Below are 27,796 nucleotides of genomic sequence, written 5' to 3' on the forward strand. Positions count from 1 at the left end.
CGCTTTAATCAAGTCCACCAAACTGTTAGTAATGGCGAGTGGCGACCAAGTAAAGAGTGTCTCAAAATAACAAAGAAGAAGTAAAACAATGCTTTATATCCAGTTTAAGCAATGCTTTAAACCCACTATATATATTTTCACATTTCTCATAAGAAATTCTAAGTTTTTGCTTGCTTTTACAACGATTAAAATAGCTAGGAACTAGGGAGAGCCGAATTAAAATGCCACTACAAGGGGTGCAACTCATTATTCAAGAAAATCATGTAAATCAATTTTGCTTTTATTTACACTTAAATGAAGTTCTAAGGATAATCTTTAATTAAATGAAGTAATCTTAATTGTGGTAGGTGATGATGGATAATGGACTCTTGCAAGTTACACTATCAAATCCAGAAGGAATCGTAACTGGCATACAATATAATGGCATTGATAATTTGCTTGAAGTTCTTAATGATGAATCTAATAGAGGGTATATAGCCAACTTCTTTATAAGTTATCTTGATTTTTCATTCGTACTAACTCTTCGATTCATTAAGGTACTGGGACCTTGTTTGGAGCACACCGGGAAGCACAGGAACAGCTGGCATTTTTGACGTGTATGTTCCTTCTTTTTATTGTCCCATTAATTTTTAACAAATTCTACTCAGAAATTTGTACGACCATAATCATCATTCAATGCATGCACTGCAAACATGAACAGACTTACATATGACTTTATATATTTGTTTCTACCTTATTGCAGGATCAAAGGAACAAGTTTTGAAGTTATAGTGGAAACAGAAGAACAAGTAGAGCTCTCATTTTCACGATCATGGGATTCTTCTTTAGAGGGCAAGCTCGTTCCTTTAAACATAGACAAACGGTAAAAAAATGTAATAGTTTATCTCAATATTAAAGATAAAACTAAAGATATTTACTGTATATTGAAAAATTGTCAAATCCCCATTAATTCTTCAGGTTTGTAATGCTTCGTGGATCATCTGGATTCTACTCATATGCTATATATGAGCATTTGAAAGAATGGCCTGGCTTCAATCTTGCAGAGACCAGAATTGCATTCAAGCTTAGAAAAGACAAGTAAATGCAATTTTATTTCTTTCTTAAGTCAATTAATATATTAATTATTGATATTAATTGCAAGTAACATTTTGGGTTCATTTGAAAATTATGAATTTGTAGGTTTCATTACATGGCAGTAGCAGATGATAGACAAAGATATATGCCCTTACCTGATGACCGTTTGCAGCCAAGAGGCCAAGCCTTGGCCTATCCTGAGGCAGTCCTGCTTGTCAATCCTGTCGAGCCCGAACTTAAAGGAGAGGTATTAGTGTAGAACTGGAGAACATTTTTTCAATGATCTTTTTTAAAAAATAAAAGGCTTAATCAACAAAATCCCCCCCCCCCCCCCCCACCTTTTAGCCCCTTTTCAGTTGCACCCTGACGTTGCAATTTTGTCAGCTGCACCCTAATTTGCACCTTTGGATTTTAATTCCACCCTCAAGATCAAACTGAACTCTTTTTCACTCGGAAAAATTCATAAAAACCCTTATAAAGTACTCGTTTGAACTCTTTTCCACACAAAAAGTTAAAAATGGATGACTTATTTTAACTTTTCCAGATGGAAAAGAGATCAATTTAGTACTTGAGGTGGAATTGAAAACCAAAGATGCAAATTAGGGTGCAACTGACAAAATTGCAACGTCAGGGTGCAACTGAAAAGGGGTTAAAAGGTGGGGTTTTTTTTGGTGATTAAGCCAAAATAAAATAAGTTATAAGTTAATATTTATTCATTTAATTAGCTACGATTCAAGACCTAAACTTGATAATTTTTAAATTTTAAAAATAGATTTAATAACATTTATCATAGACTGACATGATTGGTATTCTAACTTTATGAGAATTATAAAAGATTTTGAATTTGAATTTATAAAAGATTAAAAGAGTTCAAGTTCGTAATTTTGGATAAAAAACGCGCACAATTTATTAATGTTAGATCGTTTTACACTTTTGATCATTAAGAATAACTTAGATTAACATCAAGAGAGTAATATGATCTAAAATTAGTAAATTATGGATTTTTTTTGTTCAAAATCATAATTTTAAGCTCTTTTGGTATTTTGTTCCAAATTAGAAAAGCATTATATTCATTTATTTAGATGAAATAGTGAATATAAATAATTAACTGCCAATAGCTTAAACAAAGAGGTCCGTTAGACCTCTAATTAACAAAAATAAATGTTTTAGTAATAATTGGTCAATTGATGAGAATAAATAAAGGGGTATGTAATTATGTGTAGGTGGATGATAAATACCAATATTCATGTGAGAATAAAGACATAAAGGTACATGGTTGGATTTGCATGGACCCACCTGTGGGGTTCTGGCAAATCACACCCAGCCACGAGTTTCGATCTGGTGGACCCCAGAAGCAGAACTTGACCTCTCATGTTGGCCCCACCACCCTCTCTGTAAGTGCTCAACTAACTAACTAAAACAACATTAAATTTGCCATTTTGGTTTTATTAATTTTTTTTTTTTTGCCGATTTTGGTTTTATTAATTAACTCAGACTTTTATGAACAAATACTCAGGTTTTTCTGAGTGCTCATTATAGTGGGGAAGATTTAGTACCAAAATTTGCAGCAGGAGAGGCTTGGAAGAAAGTGTTTGGCCCTGTTTTTGTGTATTTAAATTCCGCCATTCTTGAAGATGATCAGCTTTCTCTCTGGGAGGATGCTAAAGAGCAGATGCAGATTGAGGTACAAAGCTGGCCGTACTGTTTTCCAGCTTCACAAGATTATCAAAACTCAGAGCAACGAGGCGATCTCAGCGGTAGATTACTTGTCAAAGACAGGTACTCTTACTGCGTTGTTTGGTTTCTGAGAAAATTGAATGGAAAATTAAAACATATCCGAATATTTATTGAATTTAGATGGAATCTTACTGTAATCACAATTGTGCAGGTTTGTTAGTGATGATTATATACCTGCAAATGGTGCTTATGTTGGATTAGCCCCACCGGGTGATGTTGGATCATGGCAAAGGGAATGCAAGGTGATCATCATATATCTCTTCATTAATTTTGAATGGTATTAAATGTTTGTTCCACGTTTAAATTTGGTATTAAAATTTCATTTCATATATCAAAGTAGTACCAAAGGTTTAGTTTTTATTTCAAGCGAAGGTACTTTGTCACTGTTCAATATGACAAGATGACGGAATGAAACCCGTTCTTAGAATATAGACTACGTACGTTAGTCGCCATCTAATATATATAGCGCCTTACGTAGCACCATATTCTTAGAAATACCGACACGATCACCACATTACCTTACTTTTATATGATTCTTTTGATTTGGAATAAAAATTAGTACAATGTTGATATGAATTGAAGTTTTGGTACCAAATTGAAACATAGGGCAAAAACTTGGGTACCACTCAGGATTTTAACCCTGAAAGTATGCAATAATAATGCTGTTCTATATATGTTTTTAATCAGGATTATCAGTTCTGGAGTAAAGCAGATGAGAATGGCTATTTTTCAATTAATGATATACGTACTGGAAACTATAATCTATATGCATGGGTTCCTGGTTTTATTGGTGATTACAAGTATGATGTTGCCATAAACATCACTTCAGGTAAAATTTGCTTATTTCCATAATTAATTTATGTTATACAGAATTTGCACTTAACAAGTATTAATTATTGAGAGATGGTACGATTTAACATGCGATGACATATATAGGTTGTGAAATTGATGTGGGTGATGTTGTGTATGAGCCTCCAAGAAATGGGCCAACATTGTGGGAAATAGGAATTCCTGATCGTTCTGCTGCTGAATTTTATGTTCCTGATCCTAATCCGACATACATTAATAAACTCTATGTCAATCATCCTGACAGGTTGGTTATTAACCGAGCTGACTGTTTGCTCACCCTTATGTACACCTTCAGTTAATGTTTTATAATTCAGAAAGTTACATTACTTACTGTCAGGTTTAGGCAATACGGACTGTGGGAAAGATATGCTGAATTATATCCCGATGGAGACTTAATTTACACTGTTGGCGTCAGTGATTATAGAACAGATTGGTTTTTTGCTCAAGTTAACAGGTAAAAACTGAAAATTCAAATAAAATTGCTGTATATATAAAATCTCTACTATTCTCTTGATCAATATCTTACACTTACAGGAAGAAAAATGACAATACATACCAGAGAACGACATGGCAAATCAAGTTCAAACTAGATAATCTCGACAAAAATGGCATTTACAAACTCCGAATTGCAATTGCATCAGCTACTCTTGCTGAATTACAGGTGATTAACTATATGATCTATCAAATTTTGGATAATTTTCACAAACGGTCCCTTAACTTACTTCTTTGTCTTGTCATAGTCCTTTTTCTTTGATTTATAACAATAAAATCCATCAACTACAATTTTATAACGAACAAGGGTCAACCTGGCCCTCGACCTTATGTCTCGAGATCAAATAAGTCACTTTTAACTTTTTATTAGTCAGTTGTGTTTTGGAGTTAAATAGACCAACTTAGTCAGTTAGATTTCTAAACATGTATCTCGGGGTCAAATAAGTCACGAGTTTCGGAGTCAAATTAGAGGTTATTTGACTTAAATTAAGAGAGTTTAGTATCCCATTGACTAAAAAGTTAGAAATGATTTATTTGATCCGAAAACACTATATTATGGATCTAATTGACTAAAATAATTAAAATGACTTATTTCATCTGGAGACACAAGTTCGAATGCCGAGTCGACCCTTTGCTTATTTTATAACGATAAAATCTCTGCTTTTAATTATTTTCCATCTCGGTTAGTTTAAATGTAAATGTCATCTGACGTGTATATATCATCATAATTTAACAGAGATTGAAAAAAATAACGACATAGATTGTGCTACAAAATTAATATTGATAGATTTTATCATTACAAATGAAAGAAAAAGGACTATACTAGGAGAGAGAATGAAGTTAAGGGAAATTAGGCATCAAATTTGAGATGCATTTGGTGTGTACTAAATATAGATTGTTTTTGTGAAGGTTCGAATGAACGATCCAAAATCAAATATAATATTTGCAAGTGGGATGATTGGGAAAGATAACTCAATAGCAAGACATGGAATTCATGGACTCTACTGGCTCTACAATGTAGACGTAGCAGGTGCTCGACTTGTTCAAGGGGATAATACCGTCTTTTTGACGCAGCCAAGAAGTATTAGCCCTTTTCAGGGGATTATGTATGATTACATCCGTTTAGAAGGGCCTCCTCTTTCTACTCCTTAGAATCAAACTTTTAGCTCACTCTACTCCTTTATTACTAACATTGTTTATCCCATTGAATTATTCTTTTATTGTACAGTTAACCATGCTTTATTTTTTGAAAATAACATACAAAAACTATTGGTAATGCTTATGAGTAATATATAATTATTAATGCGCCGATTCAATCTTCATTATTTAATTGATCATGCTACTAGACTATTTTAGCTACAATTAGGGACGTGCATCCGGTTTTTGCATTTTCGGTTGTTTCGGAAAAGTTATTTTTAATTTTATAACCAAATCGAAACCCGAAAAGTTTGCTTCCATTCAATTCATTCAAAATTTTGTTTTAATACATACAAGAATTTGTATAAATTCAACAAATAAAGAAATTTGTCAACTGGATAACATGGCCAGTGCCTTACTCAACCATTTCAATAATTTATCATATATTTAAAAAATGGATACTGAAATAGTTTATTTGGTTCAATTTTTTCGATTTTCTTCAAGGAAAAACCAAATTGGACCTATTTTTTCAGTTCTGATCGGTTTTTGCACACTAGAAGATACAATGGATTATTAGGTTTACTGATTTGGGGCTTTTTTCAAAACTAAAATAAAGGAATTTAAATATACAATTATAATAAATGGCTAAGGAAAAATAATAAATACACTTTAATTTTTGTTTGACAATTGGGAAGGTGGGAGCACTTGCGAAAGGAAAAATAATAAATATACTTCTATATATAAATTAATCTCGTACGTTCGTAGAATAAATGAAAAATTAATTATTTTAAATTTCTACACAGTAAGATACTAAAAATTGAATGATTTTATAAAGTATATGTTATACATATGGTAAAAATTGATATGCATTATAGAAGTTACAATTTTATAGATTTATTTTTATTTTCTTGTTCATCCTTTTCATGGTACTTGAGTCAGCATTTAATAGTTCTAACGCATTTTAAAGCACCAGAGGAGCTCGTCAAAGACCTAACAGAACCAGCATCTGCAACTTGGAATTTTTGTTGATTGGTGTAGTTAGGCTTGGCTTTGCCTAGACCACTTTGGATGAAGGAAGCTCCATTTTCAAATAAATCCCCTACAGAATAGAACTTCCATGGCTTCGTTTCCTCATTAATTCCATTTCTCCATGTTACCTGTAAATACAAAATTATCACTATTAGTCTTTGCTAGTTGAGCACTTAAGTTTAATATTTTTTTTATTTTAATGTTTTTGTTTCCGCACATTATTTAGCTCAAGTTTATATGGCACTTAAGGCATAAATTTATGAAAGGTACCTCTTTATTTGCTTTTGTTGCAATGAAGTAGTTAGCTTCACTCTTAATGCTAGGCTTCATGCTTCCCCCAATTGCATATTGTTGCCATCCCTGATACAGGTTGTTGGCTACATGTGCATATCCATGGCGAACCCTAATATATATTCATTTATTAAGAAAATTAGTTTTTGTTAGTAAATGGATATATATTAACAAAAACTAATAAGTACCTGGGCATTCTCTGGTTGCAATTGGGACCAAAATGATTGTAAACAACAGTCACCTTCATGTTCTTATCTCTATCATACCCATCGTCATGCCCCAGAAGCATAACTTTATCTTGCTCTTTAAACCAGTTATTTGATATGGTAATATCGGTAGATCCACGTGTCACGTCCAGAAGACCATCTTGGCATGCATACAGTGTGTTGTGATCTATCCAAACTTTTGATGCGCTCACTAATCTGATTGCATCACCGTCCATCTCACCAAGTGACACCATTTCTCCATTTGCTCCCTTCACTGTGCTTGGTCCTACTGCCTTGCAATGGTGAATCCTCAGGCCATGGATGATTACATCTGTTGCCTAAATATCATAAATAAATGCAAATTCTTATCATATAGAATTGGAATTAATAGCCAAACCATAAATATAGAATTTTAAGTTTCAAGCATTTTCAGGAATAGAAACAAAATATTCAAATATATATAGAACTCTATAAATTTCGTATCATATAGTAGTAAATAATTGGGAAAAGGTCTACATTTATCTTTAATATATAGGTTGGGGGTATAAACAAGTCCCTCTTAAACCTTTTGTCTCAAATTGAGCCATTTTAAACATTTTAAGGGTGTATTTGAGATAAAAAAAGTACAAGATGGGCTTATTTATGTACGAACCTATACATTAAGATAAAATTAGACTTTTTCCCCTATACTCTAACTATAGTGCCTCAGACACACTATAGAATTACTTCAATTTTTTGTCCAATCTAATCCAATCCACTAAAAATTAGAGTTAAAATTTCTCACAATCAAATTCCTTAACACAATACGACTTTATCAATTAACTAAACCAACTTAAATCTAAACATTAATGTCTAATTATTGTATTTCCTACCTTGTACACTAAAAGGCAAGCACTACCAGTAATATGTGCGTTAACACCACGACCATCAAGTGTAGTAAAACTACTAATGAGAAGAGGTTTCTCAAGTTTAACTTGCATATTTCTTTTAAAAGTTATCCACTTTTTCCCATCAATCATAGTCGTTCCATATCTAAGAGTTCCAGGTTTAGGGTTTGATGGGTCATCGCTCGGATCGGTGACCTTATAGTGAACAACACCTTTCCCTATATTATTAATCATTTTTCCGGCAAAACCAATGGAGCACGTGGCCAATTGTTGTCGGGTTCTTCGCCATTTAGGGTTTTCACGCCAGCAACGATCAATAACATTCATCTTTTGGGCATTACATAAATTAGGAGTGGAAAAGAAACAAAAGATGACCATACAAAGAGCCACTCCAACAAGCCCTTGTACGGCCATCTTTGTTTATACACTCCTTTTTGATCTTTTAGACAACAAAAATGCCACAAAAAATATAAATTTTGATAAAAGAAGGTATTTATTTTAGCCTAGGGTTAGCTTGAAGAATTGAATAGGAGATGGTTTTATAAATGGTGAAGGAGATAGAGATAGTAAATTACTAATGGTTATACTTTGTTCAGTTGGTTTTATTGAGATCGTTGGAGTGAAATTATTTAGTTATGGTTAAAAGCTCAGTTAGGCTGGTTTTAATTATAGGGATGGTGGTAGTTGACGTTTATAGTTATGATTAAAGCTATTTTTGGAAAAAGCAGTGAACCAGAAATTAAACTAATTTGCTATTTTTGAAATATAATTGGATATATGCTTGTTATTATAGTGAATATGCAGACGTTCTGATGATGATATTTTTTGAATTAAAAAAAGTGAATCTGTTATTATTTATTGTATGTTTGATATATCCAATGTTATTTTTGAACATCAGACCCTATATTTTTTTTAATATAATTTAGATTAAATTTAAATTCAATTAAGATTTTTGAAGCTTGAAGGTCGTTAAGCTAAAACTTATCAATTAATAAAATTATAATTTAAGAAAAAAATTGAATTAACAAAATGGGTCATTTTGTATCCTAAAAAAATGGGTCATTTTACAGTTAATAGAGGAGTTAACTAAATAAATTGATGTGGAGAATTATTGAAATTGGAGTCTCATTTCTTGCATTGCAAAGCAACATTTCACTGAGAAATGATGATTTAAAGTGCTAAAGATAAAACAGGACACCACAATTCCGAAACAGATTTAGCTTAATCCAAAAATTCAAAACAGTAAATTGTCATTGAGAAATATTAGGGATATTAAACTCCTGCGGTCACTGAAGTATTCAGATATTATACTTTGGTGACTAAAGTAATTTTATTTTTGATTGATAACCAAAATTTTAAAAATGCAACAACGTGAAGTTCCTAACTATTTTCAGACTAAATAAGTCATATGCGGCAACTAGAGAAGGCTAACTTGCCATATAAACATCTACATAACAACCGCATCATTTTCTTCCTTTCATAACTTGCTACATAACTTCAAGACGCATGTGAATTGGTAAAGGATTTTAATGTCTTAAACGAGATTGCAGGTTTGAATCGTACTCATGTATGTCGTTGTTTCAGACTTGAGTTAGTGTTTCGCCTCCCACAAAAAATCTATCCGGCTCGAGTGATGATTAGTCTGAATGTGGAAGGTTTAAAAACTCCATCTTATAGTTGGAATCCGTTCAATATACCTCATAATAATAATAATAATAATAATAATAATAATAATAATAACTTGCCACGTAATAGCCCCACCACCACTACCACACTTTCCTCTCTAAAAACAGGCAAATGAAAATCTTTCAAAAAAATTGTACTTAATTTCAATGTCAACTTATATCATTTTAACTTAACATCAATGACTTAATATGATTCCAGAATCTCTTAGTTTTTAAAATTATTTTTGAACTTAAATCACATCATGTGAAAATATATTTTTTTGTCCAGATTGATTCATATCGGACCATCTTCTCGTAAATAATTTTATAATTTAACAATAGTAGAATTTTTGTGAAGAAAATACATAAATCCAGTATATATATGCAAGAAATTCGATAAAATGTATATTTGAGTCCCTATATGTTATTATATGTTTGAATTGGAACCCTCTGTCACAAAAGAATATTGGCAATGTCAAGTCAGGCCGGAAAAAGAAACCGACTGAGAGACTAATTACTTTCAACAAAAATAAAAGTCAACGATCCAATTCAAAAAAATAATGTAAAAAAACGAATAATTTTTTTGTTACAGTCACACAAACGGCACGTAAAGAGTACACACATTTTATTTCCGTAAGAAAAGAACCTAATGTCTATAATAAAATTAAAAGTATAGAAACTAAATGATAACGAAGAAAATATAGAGACTCAATTTAAAAAATAAATAATATAGGGATCTAAATGTGCATTTTGCCAATAAATTTCCATGAAAGTAAACCACCAAACTAACGGCCCCAACGACAATCTGGCATCAAAATGCTTTTACTCCAAATATTGTAAAAGGAATTGGAAATGTTATGTGGAGTTACCGTATGGTGAAAGAATTGGCAGTTGTATAACAATGAATTTGTATATATTCTGTTAGCTTCACAAAAGCTTGAAGAAAAGAACTTTTGTAGTCTCAACTAAATTTTACTTTTCCTTAATCAAATATTTGAATAGAAACTTGGAATACTTGTATCTTGAGCATCTCCAATGGAATGCTAATTTTTATGCTAAATTTAGCATGAAAAAATGGTAAAACGTTATAAATAGCATAGCATTTCAATTTTTACTCCAATGCACAAGTTAAAAAGATATGTTATAATTATTTATTAGGATAATTATCTCTTAATTTTATTTAATTGTTAATTATTTAATAATTTTTTAATTAGATATTTTAAATTAAAATTTATGTAATATTTTTTTAATATAATAATAAGTTTTTCAAAAGAAATAATTAAAAAAACCGATGAATTATATAAAAATAAATTATTTAATTTTTTTATTATATTGATGTATGGTCTACTATTGAAAAATTAAATCGATGCCGTAAAATTAAATAGAAGCACAAAATTTAAAATGAAAAAAAGTAAAAAAGTAAAAAAAAAGGTTAAAATAAAAAATGCAAAATAACCGTGGTAGAATTATAATTAATAATGGATTGCTATTGGTTGTTTTAGTTTATCATATGTTATAGTCTGTGCTAAATTTAGCACATGATATAGCATATGTTAAATTTAGCACAAACTATAACATTACATTGGAGATGCATTTTAAAATTAAATGTTAAAGTATGACATTAGCATTCCATTTTAGCATTGCATTGGAGATGCTTATGCCTCAGATAGTTGTTCCAACTGGATAATAACATTCACAAGTGTACATTTATAATTTTTTTTTGTACCTTACTGTTTATTTTAAATTGTGTTATGAAATTAATTTGGATTAATAATACCAATTACATGGAAATTAGAAAAATTAAAAATCAACTTTTTTTGTAAAAATTTATAAAACTAACTTTAATAAAGTGATACTATAATTCCAATATTTTTTTATCATTGAAAAGCGAAAATTTGTGGCGTTTGTGGAAGAATTTAATTCCATGATTTTAGTAGAAATCTGCCCCACGTGCATACTATTTGTTTGTGACCCTAAATTTTTCTGTAAACTTGTGTTTTTATTTATCGTTTGTCGTTGAACTTTGAAAAGTATGACATATCCTAACTATATTTAAAAAAAATGAAGAGGTTAAACAGAAGTTGCTTTTAATCGAGCAATTCGTTTCATTTGCAATAAATAAAAAGATTAAGAGATAATTTTATCTTAATTTCTAATTAGAAAATATAAAGTAAGGGGGTAGGTACCTAGAGAAAACAAAGCTGATATATTGCATCAAACTTTATATTAGTCTCTTCCAATAATTAAATTAGGATCGAAATGTGTAAAACTAACCACAACAAGAAATCAATCATTTGTGCTGATAAATATCCGCCTTTTTTCGATTAAAATTTATCAACGAAGCGCATATCCAATTTAATCACCAAAAATTAAAGATACGTTAAAAAAATTTCATCAACCAAGATGGAATCGTTCAGGCTACATTAATTTTATTTATTTATTAATATTAGTATTTTTTTTAAAGTTTTATATTGTTCTTTCTGTATAAAAGGTTTGTTATCCTTTTTTGTGAAAGGTTTGATGTCTCTTTTTACGAAGAGTTTGTCAGGTGGTGGTTGAATCGGATGCCATGACTATAACTTCTCGTATTAGAAATTTAGTTTTCGGGCGATCGATTGGAAAAGTTTGATTGAAGATTGATCGAAGACTGCACTATTAATGAAATGATTAATAATTTACTTTTTATTTTCGTAAATAGATATGCGAATCAGGCAGAGTGTTGTCTGTTTCATGTCATTTCATCGGATTAATTTTTGAATTTTTCCGAATTTCTTGTAAATATAATTGTTTCATATCCGACTTAATGAGATTGAATGAATTTAAAAAAAAAACACAACAAAGATGTCATTCAGTTAAAAAAGAAAATATATATATATATATATATATATATATATATATATATATATATATATATATATATATATATTGTGAATATTGTAATAAGTATGTATATATATATTTTAATGATAATATCGTAACCATCATTTTAATGATGTGCTATAATGTAATTGATTTAGTACATGGATAAAGTTGTGTACCGATCTATTTAAGAATTTTCTCCTCTGTTATAGTATAATATATATGGTAGCAACTTTTGCACTCCACACCTTATAACAACACTCCACTTTTAGATGAAAATGACTTTCTAACTCTATGTTAAAACTATTATTCTCTCTAATCACAACTTTAATTATTTCTTCTCAAACCTCTTATAACATTTTAAAACAAAAATTGCAGCTATATGTTAACATGAACAATCAAATGTTTAAAAATATAAAATATGAAAATTGAAAACTTTAGACTGTTTAAAATTTTGTTATCTTATAATTGTTTGTGATATATATGGTTTTATATCCTTGGGATTGTTTTAAAATTTATAATTTATCTATAATAATTTATATGATATAAGAGAAAGTATATTTATTTCTTAAAAAATTATAATTATAATTTTTTGTGAAAATAAGTAATAATATATATTATTTGCTGCTATGTATATAATCTAAATATGAGAATTTTTATTAAAATTATTTCAATTTAATTGCCAATTTATTTCTAACATATTAAAATAAAAGATATGGATAAATTAGATTAAGAGCTAAAATTGAATAAAAAATGGATATACTTGTTTACAATGAAAAATTAGCTACCGAAGAAAATCATGTAAAATTCAGAAATATTAAAATGAAAAGTATTTTTTCATATATGGTAGTAAAGTCTTTTAAGAATAAAAAAAAAAGAGAAAGTGAAGTGTGATAATCAATATGTGGATTGCAAAAATCTCCACCCAATATACATATGTACATGCTTCTTGCCCATCTCTATCCACTAATTTCGCTCTCACTTTACAAAATAGGCAAGATATAAGCATATATTCTAATATTGTAAATCTTGACATGCCCACATTAATTAATTAATTAATTCCTTGGACAGTTTGCAAATAAGCAAGATTTTCATTTCTTTTTTTGGCTAAATGGGGAGTAATAAATTACAAGCAGCAAGCAAAGCTTTTAGGAAAGTAAATTTCTCTCCTCCTATCAAGCAATTCATACATCTATATATAGTTTATCTGTATATGTAAATCTATAGGGATGTGCTTCAAATTGTTACAGGCAAGAATCAAATTCAAAAAAAAAAAAAAGAGGAAAATCAAACAATGAAGAGCATGTATTTTTCTGCCATGGATTCAAACAAATTCTTGATCATCTTGTTATTTTTTGTCTTCTTCATCTCTTTGTTTTTCTCAGAGTTCACTGCAGCTTTATTGCAGCAGCATCAGAAGTCAGCATCAAGTTCAGATAATTTTTACGGCAACAATGAAATTCCACCGGCTGTTACACTGCAAATTCAAGACAGATATGTAATAGAACACTTCAATGAAATTACATTCTCCGGTCTTTTTTTACTGACTGTGATATATAACTAAAGAGGGTGCATGATGAAATTGTGCAGGCTGTGCTCGACAATGGCTTCGTTCAGGTGTCTATATCTGTTCCAGAGGGACACATTGTGGGAATACAGTACCATGGCATTGCCAATTTGCTTGAAGTTCTTAACCATGAAACAGATAGAGGGTATGTTTTCTATAGAATTATCTTTCACTCGCTCTTGGGTATAATTATTAAAAAATATCTCACATTTTCGACATTTTTCATTCATATCTCAACTTTTTAAAAACGTCAATATTAGTCTAATTTCGATAAATGTATTTTTATTATAGTCGTTTTTTTTTAAATCAAACATTTACAATTTTTTTTTGTATAGGGCCCAATCTTTCCCTTTTCAATAGAAAGATGCTTACAAAAATTCAAAAAAAGATTTTTTAGCTTTTTTTTTTCAAAAGGTAACTATTGCAATTCTAGTCATTAACTGTTTACGTGGCAACAAAAAAGTTGGGTGTCATATAATTTTCCGTCGGCCATATAAGTCATTATTTGTCCGAATTTACAGAGTAACTTTTCATTGTTAAGAAAATAAAAAATTAGTTATTAAAATATAAAAAATTAAATGACGTAACGCAAGTGTGAAAAGGCCATAATACGGCAATAACCATAAGAAAAGTTAACCGAAAGAATGCTCAAATCCAGCCTAGTAAGAAGTTAGGTGGAGTAATAGATTTCTTAACAATTATGGCATTAGCAAATTATTTGTAGTACTAGCTATGTTCTTGACATGGAAAATTCTTTTTGAAAAAAATAAAATAAGTTATAGGCTCTATTATGGTAGTAAATTAACTTTCAAAGAGTGTGAACTCTTAAATTTAGCCTTTCTCTAATGGTTTAATCATATATGGATGTATTATTAAAATATGGGTGGTTTATGTTCCAAAGAAACGTTTATGCTTTCCTCTTTAAGCATTTTGGAGGCACCAACAAAGAATGAAAGGTTGAGTGAAAATTGTACCAAACCAAATATATAAATTGAAATGATAATTTCGATTTGATTCGGTTTGACAGTATTAACAAAATCTCAATTAGTGCAATCCAAATTGATCCAATGAAAACCGAGCGCACTGACTAGTTCAATTCAGTTTAGTTTTTAAAAAAGAATAACCTTTTATATTTAATTCGGTTCAAATTTGAAAAAAAGAAAATAAAATAAAAGCTCTATTCTAGTTCGGTTAGATTTGATCAATTTTTTTTAAGAAAAAACGAATAAGTTTAATTAAGTTTGGTTCGAATCGAATGCATATACCCTAGCTATGTTGAATAGTTTTCCTACAAGATAAAAATAGAGATGGACAATACTATTGTTTTATGTTTGGTAAGGATGAGTTGTTGTGGAAGTAGTGTAGATGAGAATGTGATGAAGTGACCTCAAAATTCTAATTTTTCAATGATGGCAAGATGAGGATGCTAGCTAGAATTGAAGATTATTCCCCTTTCCGATTTAATTTAAAAAAAAAAAAACAATAACAGCTATAGTCATACATAAATATGTATTAATTTATGAGTAATTTAGTATGGAATTTGAAGGTATTGGGATCTTGTATGGAGCGATGAAGAAACTACTCGGAAAAAGGGTAACTTCGACAGGTATGCTTATTCAAGATTCTTCCTCTCAATTAGGTAACATCTTTAAAATTATTTATTTTGCCTGCATTGCTCAAATTAGAAAGCGTCCAATTACATTCTATGTAAGGTATATAAACATATGGAAAAATAATACTTTCCTACATTGAACATATTACACATTCAATTGCCACACAGACACAATTAAATAAATTTTAGAATTTTGGATCGATTTCCATGAAATAGATTTACAATTTTTGAAAAGTATGGGTAAAATTTCAAAGAAAATTGGCGTTTTGACACCATTAAACCTTAAAATATTTTTTTTATCTTTTAAATCTCTATATATTAAATTAGGTATAGATAAATGTTAGTTTAGCATGTAATGTAATCTTATATGTAAGTAAATATATAAAATCTTAGGTATAAGTTAATATTTTGCAGGATGGAAGGAACAAATTTGAGTATAGTAGTACAAAATGAGGAACAAATAGAACTCTCATTCTCAAGAACATGGAATTCCTCCCTTAAAGGAAAGCTTGTCCCATTGAATATCGACAAAAGGTCAATTTTGGGAATTCTTTAATTGTTAATAACAAACTTACCACTAAAATTTAGTTCTAATTATAATTTTTATCTTTTATTTTATTTATTAAAACATTCACAGGTTTGTAATGCTTCGTGGTTCGTCAGGATTCTACAGTTATGCAATATATGAGCACTTGCAGGAATGGCCAGCTTTCGACCTTGACAATACAAGAATTGCTTTCAAGCTCAGAAAAGACAAGTATATACCTTTTTCTTTAATCTTTAACAGTGTTTAGGAGAAAGAACAAATGAAATTGACAATCAACCAAACAATTAAGTAGGTAACTCATATTCTTGGACATTCTACAAGTGGTCCTCCTCACAAAAATTCAAATCCTATAATTATTTTTGTGTAATCAACTATCCTACTATGTGTTAAGAGTTTGAGATTCTTAGCTAATTTTTCTGTCCATACATATACAACTAAAAATACTTAATCCACACATATAGATTCTTAGCTAATTTGTGTAATCAACTATACTAAAAATATTTATGATTCCTTCTTAAAGTAAGTATAGGTTTTTGTAAATTTTTGTCCTCTTGATATTCATTTTACCTACCTATCAAGTTATATGAGCATTTAAATTTAGTCTAATGTATACTCATTTTTCGTCCAAAGAACATAAAAATATAAAATAAATTAGGCTTAATTATTTAAAAACCACTCACCTTAAACTTTTTTTTCGTTTATACCTGATTTAGGAAAAAATTCATTTATACCTTGACGTATGTATTTATGTTTCACCTCTATCCCGAGGCACTAAATTAACCTCTTTTTATTAAGAAAAAAGTTTAAAATAGTTTTTCATTTTTAACCTAAACTAATTAGAGTTTAATTAGAAATGAATTTTTCTCTAAATGAAGGACCATTTTAAACTTTTTTTTAAATGAAAAGAGATTAATTTAGTGCCTCGGGGTAGAGGTGAAACATAAACACATACGTCATGGTATAAATGAATTTTTTTCTAGGTCATAGTATAAACGAAAAAAAAGTTTAAGATGGGTGGTTTTAAAATAATTAAGTCAATAAATTAAGTACAAGAATTTGATAAATATTTAAAAGGAATCAAATAAACACAAATTTAAAAGTAGAAGGCTTTGTATGGTTGAAGCCAACTGAAATTAACCCGTGATCAGATTTGACTACATGGCGATAGCCGACGAGAGACAGAGATATATGCCTTCGCCGGATGATAGAGTGGTGGGCAGAGGCCAACCTCTAGCTTACCCAGAGGCAGTCTTGCTCGTCGATCCAATTGAACCTCAATTTCGGGGAGAGGTATGTTTAATGCATGTTTTAAATTCCTTTCTCTATTTTGAATCTATTCACTTGTCGTATTCTACTAATAAAATCTAACCGTCTCGTATATTTTTGTGGGCATTTGTTTGGAAATAGACAAATTTTACTTTTTTTGTTAAAGATGGATTCCGACTTCTAGAGTCTAAGTTTGTTAGTTGTTAGTTATAGAAGTAGAATTCAAATCCATTTTAATGCACTTAAAGACGCCTTAATCATCTAGGTTAGGCCCACACCGGTGGAAATAGACAAAGGGGTGATAGAATTTGTGATCCGTGAATGAATTGGTTTTTGTTTGGGTTGTGAAATAGGTAGATGACAAATACGCATACTCATGTGAAAGCAGAGAAAGTGGAGTTCACGGGTGGATTTCGACTGAGTCGGCAGTTGGTTTTTGGTTAATTACGCCCAGTGCTGAGTTCAGGTCTGGTGGACCCTTAAAGCAGTTCCTCACCTCCCATGTTGGCCCCACCACACTCTCTGTAAGCTCCACCTTTTTCTCTCGGCCCTTCCGTTTTGTTGCTTAGCTTTTATGTCGCTTCTGATATTACCGGTGGCCCCTGACTTTAGGGTGCCTTATAATAAACTCTTTAAATTTCAAAAAGGGTCATAAAACTTCCTAGGTTATGTGTGACTGGTCACAAAACTTTTTTCGTCAAAAAAAAGGTTAACACCATTAACTTTTCTGAGCTGTCACTTAAAAAGAAAAACACACATAGCTCCATATCGGCTGACGTTTCACCAAATAAATCATTAAAAATTTAAAAATCAAAAGTTTAATCCAACCCAATCCAACCGATTTAATTTAAATATTTTATAAGTAATTAAGAATACATCTCACATAAAACAAAAATTGGATATTTAGTTCCCATTTGTTGAATGAATGACACATATTTTTAGTATTTTAATTTTTGGTAAATATAAATTCTGACATGTCATCCTACTTAGCTGCGCAAATGTAGTATTGTGTGCGAGAGATTCTTATCCATGGCGGGTTTATGAATAATGCAGGGACCCAACCAATCAAATATTAAATATAAAAATTAGGATTCTTAACATTCAAGTGGGTGGGTCCATATCTTATTTTCTTTTTTATAATTGAGGAGGGGGAGCGCTTATGGGAGGAATCGAACCCACGACCTAGCAGTTTACTGCCTAGCGCTTATACTATTTGAGTTATAGCTCATTGGTACGGTCCATGCCCTATTTAAAGTACGGTCTAACTGTTTTCATTTTTATTGGTATTATTTAAATTTTATAAAATTAATTAAGTCAATTACTTACAGGTATTTCACAGCACACATTATGCTGGAGCAGACATGATTATAACATTTGAAGCCAATGAGTCATGGAAGAAAGTGTACGGCCCTGTTTTTATCTATCTCAATTCTTTGTCCACTGAAGGAGACCCACTCTCACTCTGGGATGATGCTAAAGAACAGGTTTTTCTCATCTGATAACCATATAAATTTATGGACCGGACTTGAGTGGGTTAGATTTTTTAAAATATATAAATTTAAATTCGGCTTGGATAATAATTAATTGTATAAGTTCAAGTCTGTCCGTAAAAAAACAGACTTAATACGTGATCGGACTCGGGGTGAATTTATGTGAACAAGGGGGTATATACTGATGACATACAATGCATTAAGGTAATTAAGTACCACATGCTAGTTCTGCCTTTGAGGGACTAATGTTGGTCCAAAACCTAAACTAGATGCTGCATGAAGTCCAATGCTGGCCCTATGAATTTCCTGCTTCTGAAGATTTTCCACGGTTGGATCAACGAGGCAATGTCTGCGGAAGATTACTAGTCATGGATACGTATGTTTCTATTAGTAATTCTATGTAATTTTGTTTCTTTAAGTTTTTAAATAACTAGTCATGATCATTTTTTTTCTCCTTTTTGATTATAGGTGTGTCAGCGATGACAATATACCTGCAGATGAAGCATACGTCGGGCTAGCACCTGTAGGAGATGTTGGTTCCTGGCAAACTGAATCCAAGGTGATTACAGTTTTATGTAGATCTGATTTAAATATGTTGTGCGAGACTTATCGAGTGCTACGTTTCATGATTTTATTTTCAAAAACAGAAACCTTCTGAAATTCTATGTTAAACATATCATTTTGCCGTCTTTTGTTTCAGCATTTCTTATTTCAGAATTTTCATTTCCGCGCAACTTCTGAACTAATTAGCTTAAAAATTTGGTTCATATAGCTGTTAGTTCTTGCTCACTACTTTATTTTTGGTTAATTGACTTGGATGAAGGGCTCAGAATTTTATTAAATAGTTTTATCAATTTTTATCATATGAATTCAATATTTTACTGTTCCATTGACATTGGAGCATAACAATTAAACCAATTTTCTATGTATTGTCAGGGTTACCAATTCTGGGCAAAAGCAGATGAATATGGTTTTTTCACGATCAATAATGTAAGGCCTGGTGACTACAATTTGTATGCATGGGTTCCTGGTTTTATCGGAGACTACAAGACTGAAACTGTCATTAGCATTTCTAATGGTACAACACCATAACATTAAATTATGCTCTAACCTTTCTTTCTGTTTTCCTGGTTTAGTTCTTGTTTTGCATCTTTTGACTAGTTCTGAAATGCAAAAGCAGGTAGTTTTATTGATGTTGGTGAGCTTGTATATGAGCCTCCAAGGAATGGCTCTACACTGTGGGAAATAGGTATTCCTGATCGTTCTGCAGCAGAGTTTTACGTTCCAGATCCAAATCCAAATTATATCAACAAGCTCTATCTCAATCATACTGACAGGTTGGTTCTGTTTCGGTATTTCCAATTTCAGTGTTTTTATATCTGTGCCAAGTAGCTTATTTCAAATCTTCTTAATCAGAAAGTGATCTTGTGATCTTCTCCTCTTTGCAGATATAGGCAGTACGGATTATGGGAAAGATATTCAGAATTATATCCTGATGAAGATTTAGTCTTCACTGTTGGCACTGATGACTATACAAAAGATTGGTTTTTTGCTCAAGTTACAAGGTACCATCTTTTTCAAAATTCTTGTAATTTTAACTTAATCGGATAGTTACCTACTAAATTATTTTTCATTCTGATGCAGAAAAAATAATAATAGTATTGATAATTTATATCAAGGCACTACATGGAAAATCCAGTTTGAGCTCGAGGGAGTTGATCAAAGTTCAATATATAAACTACGATTGGCACTTGCAACTGCAAATGTTGCTGAGCTGCAGGTAAAATTGCAAGATCAAAATCTTTCAACTATTTCGTCATTTCTGATGCACAGTGTTGCACGGAAATAAAAATGTTGAAACACAAAATGCCAGAAACGGGAAACAGCCAAATGATACTTTATATAATTATAAATAAAGAGTTTTGGAGAGTTTTAGAAACGGAAATAAAATGTCAAAACTTAAAATTCGAAAAAAAAATTGCAACACAACTAATGCATTGTAGAAACTAATAAAACTTCTCCTGAAGGTTCGGATCAACGACGGAAATTTGAATTCTTCTGCTGTATTTTCAACTGGAAAAATAGGGAAGGACAATACAATTGCGAGACATGGCATTCACGGACTATACAGGCTATTCAATGTTGATGTAGCAGGAACTCAGCTTTTAGAAGGGAATAACACAATTTTTTTGACACAAGCAAACCATGTTAGCCCTTTCCAAGGGATCATGTATGACTACATTCGATTAGAAGGTCCTTCATCCTCAAATTCTCTCAAGAAAATGTGATTTGGATCTAATTCTTGTTTTTTTCCCATGAAAAGAAATATATAGAAGATTCTTCAAAAATTCTGAAATGGCAGACACATGATTTAGATGCAGCCACCACAGAAAAACTGTCATTTTGTGACGGAATCTCCAGCATAATTTTGTGACAGAATAGTGAAATATTTGAGATTGATTTTTAAAATTTATTACGAATTGTACCTGCTGTTGTAAAATTTTATAACAGTAGTTTCTCTCATAAATCCGTCACAAAACTGTGATATAAACTCCAAGAGCATTGTATATACATATATAATAAAGTGAGATTTATTTCAATTGATTTTTATGAGTGCTTAAGGACAGAATCTTTTATTTTCTATATTTATTTTGCTTTTCTTTCAAGATTTGCTTTGCTTGCCTGCTCTTGTAAGGCTGATAATGTCATTTAGATATCACCAAACATTAAATTGTAGAGACTAAGTAATAAAGAGACACCGTCAAAGAAAAAGTTGAGATACTATATGAAGAAACAATACTTTTTCTATAATTCAAAGATATTTAATAACACATCTAGTCGACATTCCGTATTAATCAACATTACATGAAAATAGCAATTTGTAGCTTTCTATAAGTTAAACCTGCTATTTATACTATAATTCACTGTCTAGATAGAAGAAAGAAAAAAAATGCTGCAAGCTATGTCAACTCCTGGAGTAAAATTACATATTGAAGATCAACATGTAAGTATATGAATTTATATTGTTTTGCGTAGAACATAAATAAATTGAAATTTCTGCTGTTTTAGGTGGTGTTAGATAATGGGATTCTTCAAGTTACGCTATCGAATCCAGGAGGAATAGTCACGGGAATACGATACAATAAGATTGACAATTTGCTTGAAGTTCTTGATGATGAAGTTAATAGAGGGTATTGATAAGATTTATCTACTTAATGCTACAATTATTAGTTCTGCTTTAAGGAAATGGTTGATCACAAAGGTTTTGCTATTTGTAATTTGCATTTCTAGGTTCTGGGACCTTGTTTGGAGTCCAGCAGGAAGTACAGGGACTACAGGAACTTTTGATGTGTATGTCTAATCTCTTAATGCAATAACAGATAATTAAATTACAGTTTTGTGTCAGAATTGCAATCTTTAACCTCAATTAGCTTATGTGCAGATTTGAAGGCACAAGTTTGAATGTCATAGTGGAAAATGAAGAACAGGTAGAAATCTCCTTCACAAGAAAATGGGATCCATCACTTGAAGGCAAACTTGTTTCTCTGAATTTAGACAAAAGGTAGATGAATCAATTTGTCTTTAGAGTCCATTTTTTTTTTAATTACAATAAGGGGAGTGGCAATCAAACCTAAATTTCCGGTCGAATTACAATATTCCTATCATTAGGTTAATGCCTGTGAGGAGTTTTTAGTGTCCATTTTAATACATGTTATAGTTAATCTCTTATGTAGTATGAAAACGAAAATGCTGAAATGGGAAATATTAAAACGAAAAATTGGCAAAATTGCATTTTTTTATAAAAATATATTATAAATACATAATTTAGAGTTTCAGAAATATTTTCATTTGTGAAACGTAACAATAGAAAAAATTTGTATGTCAATAATTAATGCATGGATATTGCCAATTTGGTTTAGCTCAAATGGTACTACAATTGTCTGCAAATCTTTGAAGTTTTTAATTTGACCCATCATGATTAATTTACCACAAAAGTAAATAATATACAGATATTTTTTTGTTTTTTCAGGTTTATAATGCTACGGAATTCTTCAGGATTTTACTCCTATGCTATTTTTGAGCACTTGGCAGAATGGCCTCCTTTCAACCTTCCACAAACTAGAATTGTATTTAAGCTAAGAAAAGACAAGTAAAAATATCATTTTTTCGCCTTACTTTTTATATCAATTGCTTAATTGTTTGTGTTCATACTTTAACAAGTATTTTGGGCATGTAGATTTCAATACATGACCATAGCAGACAACAGGCAGAGATTCATGCCTCTTCCTGATGACCGGTTACCTGAAAGAGGCCAGCCCCTAGATTTTCCAGAAGCTGTCTTGCTTGTCGACCCTGTAGAGCCTGAATTCAAAGGAGAGGTAATTAAATAAATAGATAACTCCAATCGCATAAGTTCTAGAAAATACAATTCTGAAGTTTCAGAAGCTCTTCAGGAATACAAAACAAAATGTCAAAATATAGGACTCTGATAAATTATCCTGCGACATAGTTCGGCAGGAAGGCTCAAGTTTTGTGCACTATTATCTTTTATAAAAGAAAATGTGATATCAGATTGTGTTAAATGCAGGTAGATGATAAGTATGAATATTCATTAGAGAACAAAGATCTGAAAGTTCATGGTTGGATATGCTTTGATCCGCCTGTCGGGTTCTGGCAAATCACACCAAGCAGTGAGTTCCGGTCTGGTGGACCACTCAAACAGAACCTTACTTCTCATGTTGGCCCTTATAATCTTGCAGTAAGTTAGTCTTTTTTTACGGACAACGTTTCTTTTACAAGTTTAGCACTTAATTGTCCTGTTCTAATATTTCTGACAGATGTTTCTTAGTGCTCATTATTCTGGAGAAGATCTGGTGTTGAAACTGAATCCGGGTGAGCCATGGAAGAAAGTTTTCGGACCGGTTTTTATGTATGTTAATTCTGCTGAGCATATAGAAGATGCATATTCACTATGGAATGATGCTAAAGAACAGGTTCGATTTTAACAGCAGAAATTTTTAATACATCGACCATTAAATTGCAGTGTAAATTAGTGTTAGAAGCTTTGTTCTGATTAATGTTTTAGATGTCAAAAGAAGTCCAAAGTTGGCCGTACAGCTTTCCAGCTTCAGAGGATTTTTCACATTCTGAACAAAGGGGTCAAATTAGGGGTAGATTACAGGTCCATGACAGGTATCTAAAATATCCTGTTCCTTTTTTGTTGGGTTCAATTTGTATCAAAAGCGAACTAAACTTTTTATTTTTCAAACGAAATTTCACTATACTTTCAAAGCGAACCAAAATTATTGGTTCGGGGCATTATACATTTTGCTTCGGTTTTTGCACACCCTCCTACTAGCTAGCCAGGATATGACTGAACGAGAGTTTATATATGGTCCTGTTTAGGTATGTCAGCCCTGAGAGTATATCAGCAAATGGTGCTTCTGTTGGCCTAGCAGCACCAGGAGATGTCGGATCATGGCAAAGAGAATGCAAGGTACTTCTGTCTAAGCGTGTGCAAAAACCAAATTGAATTGACAAATTTGATTTGATTCGGCTTTGGACATAAAAAAAATCGTTTAAGTTTTAGTATAAACCAAATCAAAATACCCAAGCCTAATCAAAAAATCAACCAAACCACCTAGTTCGGTTTGGTTTGAAAAAGTTAATTGCCTGAAATTTCAGTTCGGTTTTAAAAAAAATGAAATTTTGATTCAGTTTGAACCAAATGCACACCCAAATTCTGTCTCAATTTGCATCCTGACAACTTCCTTAAGCTATCGTAACAACAATAGTACTTCAAGTCAATCAATTTCATTAGTGAGCAAATATCCTTATAAAATAGTTTATGTTCTTAAATTTTATTTCAGGGTTACCAATTCTGGACAAATGCAGATATAGATGGCTTCTTTTGCATTAATAACATTCGTCCCGGCAACTATAATCTTTATGCATGGGTTCCTGGTTTCATTGGGGATTACCGTAATGATAATATCATTCACATCACTCCAGGTTTCGATAATTATCTCACGAGTTGATTCTGTTAATTATGTAACGTTCTTAATTTTCAATCTATTATTAGTATCATGCTCAAAAATGACATGTGAATCAGGTTGTGACATCAATGTTGGTGATCTTGTATATGAGCCTCCAAGAGATGGTCCAACATTGTGGGAAATAGGCATTCCTGATCGGACCGCTGCAGAATTTTACATTCCTGACCCTAATCCAAAGTACATCAATAAACTTTACGTCAATCATCCTGACAGGTTAGCCCTCTTCATTGAGATTAACTTATATCTTGTTAGTACTGAACTGTCAGTAGATTAGAATTAATTCATTTTCTTCAGGTTTAGGCAATATGGGTTGTGGGAAAGGTATGCAGATCTGTACCCTGAAGAAGACTTGGTTTACACTGTTGGGGTTAGTGATTACAGGAAGGATTGGTTTTTTGCTCAAGTGAACAGGTGAATGTTATTCAAAATTGGGTTTTATTAAAAAAATAACTTCAAGTAAATTTCCAAAAGTTGATATCTCCGAAAATTGAAGGTCCCTGAAATTCATTTTCTCTTCCATCATAGTCATTTTTCTTTGTTTTTTTATAATAAGATCTCTCAACTTTAATTTTATAACAACAAAATTTATTTCATCATTACTTCAGTTCCATTTCTATCAATTTTTGTAATGAAACAGCGATTGATTAGAAATCTACATGGATAATTAAATATATTTGATTCATTCGGCATCATGTCATATTAAAATTGACAGAAATAGAGCTGAAATAACGATAAGAATTTTTCTGTTATAAAATTAAAGTTGAGGGAATTTATTATTACAAATGAAAGAAAAAGAACTATGATGAGAGATAGAAGTTAGTTCAAGGACCGTTTGTGAAAATTACTCCACATATACATACCCTGCCGATTAATCTAGTACTGAAATTGGTAGCTTCAGGTTGACTAATGGTCATTGCATAGCAGGAAAAATGACAATGGCACGTATCAAGGAACTACATGGCAAATCAAGTTCGAACTTGACAATTTGGATGAGAATGGAACATATAAGCTACGGTTGGCGCTAGCAACTGCCAATGTTGCAGAATTACAAGTATGAAACTTGTAAATAAAATAAACCTTTGCTGTATGTACTATTTTTAATTTATTTTCTTTTGGGTAATATCGAAAATGCCTAAAGGAAATTAGAGCTGTCAGGATTTCCCCTACATTAAGAGGCAGATACTCGATGGCTGCGCTACTAGCCAAAACGCTGTCATTCTTGCTTTATGATTGATCTCATATTGTTTCTTTTATTCTTTCAAGGTTCGGGTCAATGATGCAAAAGTGGATCCTCCACTGTTTTCGACGGGAGAAATTGGACATGACAACACAATAGCAAGACATGGAATTCATGGCCTCTACCGGCTTTATAGTGTAGAAGTGCCAGGCAATCAGCTTGTGGAAGGACGGAATTCAATTTTCCTGTCTCAAACTATTAGCACAAGTCCTGTTCAGGGCATCATGTATGACTATATTCGCTTAGAAGGACCTCCGGTTTCGGGTTCCTGAAAGCAATGAATCATGGTACAATTACACAAGTATATACATGGTTCTGTAATATTTATTTTCTCGCTATGTCTTGCACCGAAATAGCAAATAAAGGTGTGTTTCTGAAATAATAATGGCAAATATAATGATAAGTTTATTGTTATTTGGGTTAATTACATATAAAATCACCACCTTTACACGAAATTGCAAAAATAATACGACCTTTAAAACGTTGCAATTCAAGGCACTACCTTTCATTTATTTTTAAAAACAACATGGGCACATTTTTAGTGGCGTTTTTGCTGACGTGGCATGACACGTGGGACTCCCATTGGGTGTTCAAGTCAGCAAAATTTTATCTAAAAACGTGCCCATGTTGTTTTTAAAAAGAAATGATAGGTGATGCCCTAAATTGACACGTTTTAAAAGTTGTGTTATTTTTGAAAATTCGTGTAAAGATGGTGATTTTATATGTAATTAACCCTTGTTATTTTTAGCTTTATTAGTATTTTGATGTTATGCTAAAAGCACTTCTATAATACAATTTTAAAATAAATAAAAGTTAAGATATTAAAATAGAAGATTGGCTTAATGGCAAAAAAACCCAAACCTTTACGACTTGTTGCAATTATATCCAAACCTTTAATTTTTGTAATAATATCCAAATTGCATTATTTTGTTGCAATAATATCCAAATTGCACTTTTTATATGATTTTTTTTGAGTTTTTTGTCATTTTTTGGGACTTTTACTAATATTATTATACATCAAAACATAATAATAGCCTAATATCTTAATTGAAAACAACTAGTTTAGCCATCAATTTGACTATTATTGCCACAAAAAATGCAATTTGGATATTATTGCAACAACAAAAATGCAATTTGGATATTATTGCAAAAATTAAAAGGTTTGGATATAATTGCAACAAATCGTAAAGGTTTGGGTTTTTTTTACCATTAGGCCTAGAAGATTTATATAAAAAAAACGGACACTGTTGATTTAATTTTTCTTTATCAATCTATAAGCTATGTTGCTTCATCCCTCGTCAACAAAAAAAAACGTTCTGACGTTGCTTCATGATTCTATCAAACTTTATCCATTGCAAGTGTAATAACATGCTTCTATTTCCAATAGCCAATACTTAATAATGTGTTTTGTTTGGAAAAAATAGAATAACGGTAAATTAATCCTGTCATAGCCTTTATACGAAGTGTCATTTAACACACGTGACTCGAGGTGGCCACGGTTTATGAACCGGCAATTCCGGTTCGGACCCGCCGGATCACGGTTTAAGAAAAAATGGAACCGGCCCGGAACCGTCTAAGTAACGGTCCCGGACCGATTCGGAACCGCCCGATTCCGGTTCCGGTTTCGGGTTTTGGACGGTTTAAACAAAATTAAAATTTTATTACTAACTAAAAAGTATAAATTAAAAATAAAATAACGCACGGAGATAATATTATAAAAAAATAATAAAATAAAATAAAATAAATTTTTTAAATGTTATCTTAATTAAAATATTAATTAAAGTATATTATAACTA

At 31.3% G+C, this 27,796-nt stretch overlaps 4 protein-coding genes across 6 annotated transcripts; 3 read left to right on the forward strand and 1 right to left on the reverse strand.

Moving 5' to 3' along the window:
- Positions 1-173: 173 nt before the first annotated feature.
- LOC126683127 (probable rhamnogalacturonate lyase B) lies at positions 174-5,428 on the forward strand. Its single transcript, XM_050378969.2, has 14 exons — positions 174-263; positions 348-469; positions 537-596; positions 743-862; positions 958-1,077; positions 1,180-1,321; positions 2,298-2,468; positions 2,591-2,853; positions 2,963-3,053; positions 3,499-3,640; positions 3,748-3,904; positions 3,998-4,114; positions 4,195-4,321; positions 5,062-5,428. Exons 1-14 carry the CDS (start codon positions 222-224, stop codon positions 5,302-5,304), a joined length of 1,917 nt encoding a protein of 638 aa, XP_050234926.1. The 5' UTR covers positions 174-221; the 3' UTR covers positions 5,305-5,428.
- A 748-nt stretch (positions 5,429-6,176) lies between these two features.
- On the reverse strand, positions 6,177-8,267 carry LOC126683138 (probable pectate lyase 4). Its single transcript, XM_050378976.2, has 4 exons — positions 7,688-8,267; positions 6,798-7,153; positions 6,589-6,721; positions 6,177-6,446 (listed from the first exon to the last, which is right to left on the reverse strand). Exons 1-4 carry the CDS (start codon positions 8,114-8,116, stop codon positions 6,225-6,227), a joined length of 1,140 nt encoding a protein of 379 aa, XP_050234933.2. The 5' UTR covers positions 8,117-8,267; the 3' UTR covers positions 6,177-6,224.
- A 4,914-nt stretch (positions 8,268-13,181) lies between these two features.
- Positions 13,182-21,328, forward strand: LOC126683076 (uncharacterized). Of its 3 annotated transcripts, none has more exons than XM_050378923.2 (15): positions 13,182-13,723; positions 13,816-13,937; positions 15,339-15,398; positions 15,819-15,938; positions 16,042-16,161; positions 17,100-17,241; positions 17,571-17,741; positions 18,546-18,701; positions 18,977-19,083; positions 19,176-19,266; positions 19,644-19,785; positions 19,885-20,044; positions 20,156-20,272; positions 20,352-20,487; positions 20,793-20,977. In XM_050378923.2, the coding sequence occupies exons 1-15, from the start codon at positions 13,520-13,522 to the stop codon at positions 20,856-20,858; spliced, it is 1,914 nt and encodes a 637-aa protein (XP_050234880.1). In that variant the 5' UTR covers positions 13,182-13,519; the 3' UTR covers positions 20,859-20,977. The 3 variants fall into 3 exon arrangements, with proteins under 3 accessions (XP_050234880.1, XP_050234866.1, XP_050234872.1); XM_050378909.2 differs by having other exon boundaries at positions 13,184-13,723; positions 20,735-21,328; XM_050378915.2 differs by having other exon boundaries at positions 13,186-13,723; positions 19,888-20,044; positions 20,735-21,328.
- Positions 21,329-21,492: 164 nt separating this feature from the next.
- On the forward strand, positions 21,493-26,414 carry LOC126683099 (probable rhamnogalacturonate lyase B). The gene is made up of 15 exons (XM_050378935.2): positions 21,493-21,711; positions 21,777-21,898; positions 21,999-22,058; positions 22,150-22,269; positions 22,738-22,857; positions 22,945-23,086; positions 23,296-23,466; positions 23,546-23,701; positions 23,794-23,900; positions 24,114-24,204; positions 24,578-24,719; positions 24,820-24,976; positions 25,058-25,174; positions 25,688-25,814; positions 26,027-26,414. The coding sequence occupies exons 1-15, from the start codon at positions 21,658-21,660 to the stop codon at positions 26,270-26,272; spliced, it is 1,932 nt and encodes a 643-aa protein (XP_050234892.1). The 5' UTR covers positions 21,493-21,657; the 3' UTR covers positions 26,273-26,414.
- The last annotated feature ends 1,382 nt before the right edge of the window (positions 26,415-27,796 follow it).

This window comes from Mercurialis annua, linkage group LG1-X, assembly GCF_937616625.2.
Source record: "Mercurialis annua linkage group LG1-X, ddMerAnnu1.2, whole genome shotgun sequence".
Lineage (NCBI taxonomy): Eukaryota > Viridiplantae > Streptophyta > Magnoliopsida > Malpighiales > Euphorbiaceae > Mercurialis > Mercurialis annua.

Bases quoted from the DNA above. Each gene is read 5' to 3' on its own strand.
- LOC126683127 (XM_050378969.2), top strand. From the start codon at position 222: ATGCCACTACAAGGGGTGCAACTCATTATTCAAGAAAATCAT. The intron at 1,078-1,179 runs GTAAATGCAATT...ATGAATTTGTAG, and splicing joins TTCAAGCTTAGAAAAGACAA to GTTTCATTACATGGCAGTAG. The intron at 4,322-5,061 runs GTGATTAACTAT...GTTTTTGTGAAG, and splicing joins CTACTCTTGCTGAATTACAG to GTTCGAATGAACGATCCAAA.
- LOC126683099 (XM_050378935.2), top strand. From the start codon at position 21,658: ATGCTGCAAGCTATGTCAACTCCTGGAGTAAAATTACATATTGAAGAT. The intron at 23,467-23,545 runs GTAAGTTAGTCT...TATTTCTGACAG, and splicing joins TTGGCCCTTATAATCTTGCA to ATGTTTCTTAGTGCTCATTA. The intron at 25,175-25,687 runs GTGAATGTTATT...ATTGCATAGCAG, and splicing joins TTTTTTGCTCAAGTGAACAG to GAAAAATGACAATGGCACGT.
- LOC126683076 (XM_050378909.2), top strand. From the start codon at position 13,520: ATGAAGAGCATGTATTTTTCTGCCATGGATTCAAACAAATTCTTGATC. The intron at 17,742-18,545 runs GTAAGCTCCACC...AATTACTTACAG, and splicing joins TTGGCCCCACCACACTCTCT to GTATTTCACAGCACACATTA. The intron at 20,273-20,351 runs GTACCATCTTTT...ATTCTGATGCAG, and splicing joins TTTTTTGCTCAAGTTACAAG to AAAAAATAATAATAGTATTG.
- LOC126683138 (XM_050378976.2), bottom strand. From the start codon at position 8,116: ATGGCCGTACAAGGGCTTGTTGGAGTGGCTCTTTGTATGGTCATCTTT. The intron at 7,154-7,687 runs GTAGGAAATACA...TATGATATTTAG, and splicing joins CTTGCCTTTTAGTGTACAAG to GCAACAGATGTAATCATCCA. The intron at 6,447-6,588 runs GTACCTTTCATA...TTGTATTTACAG, and splicing joins CAACAAAAGCAAATAAAGAG to GTAACATGGAGAAATGGAAT.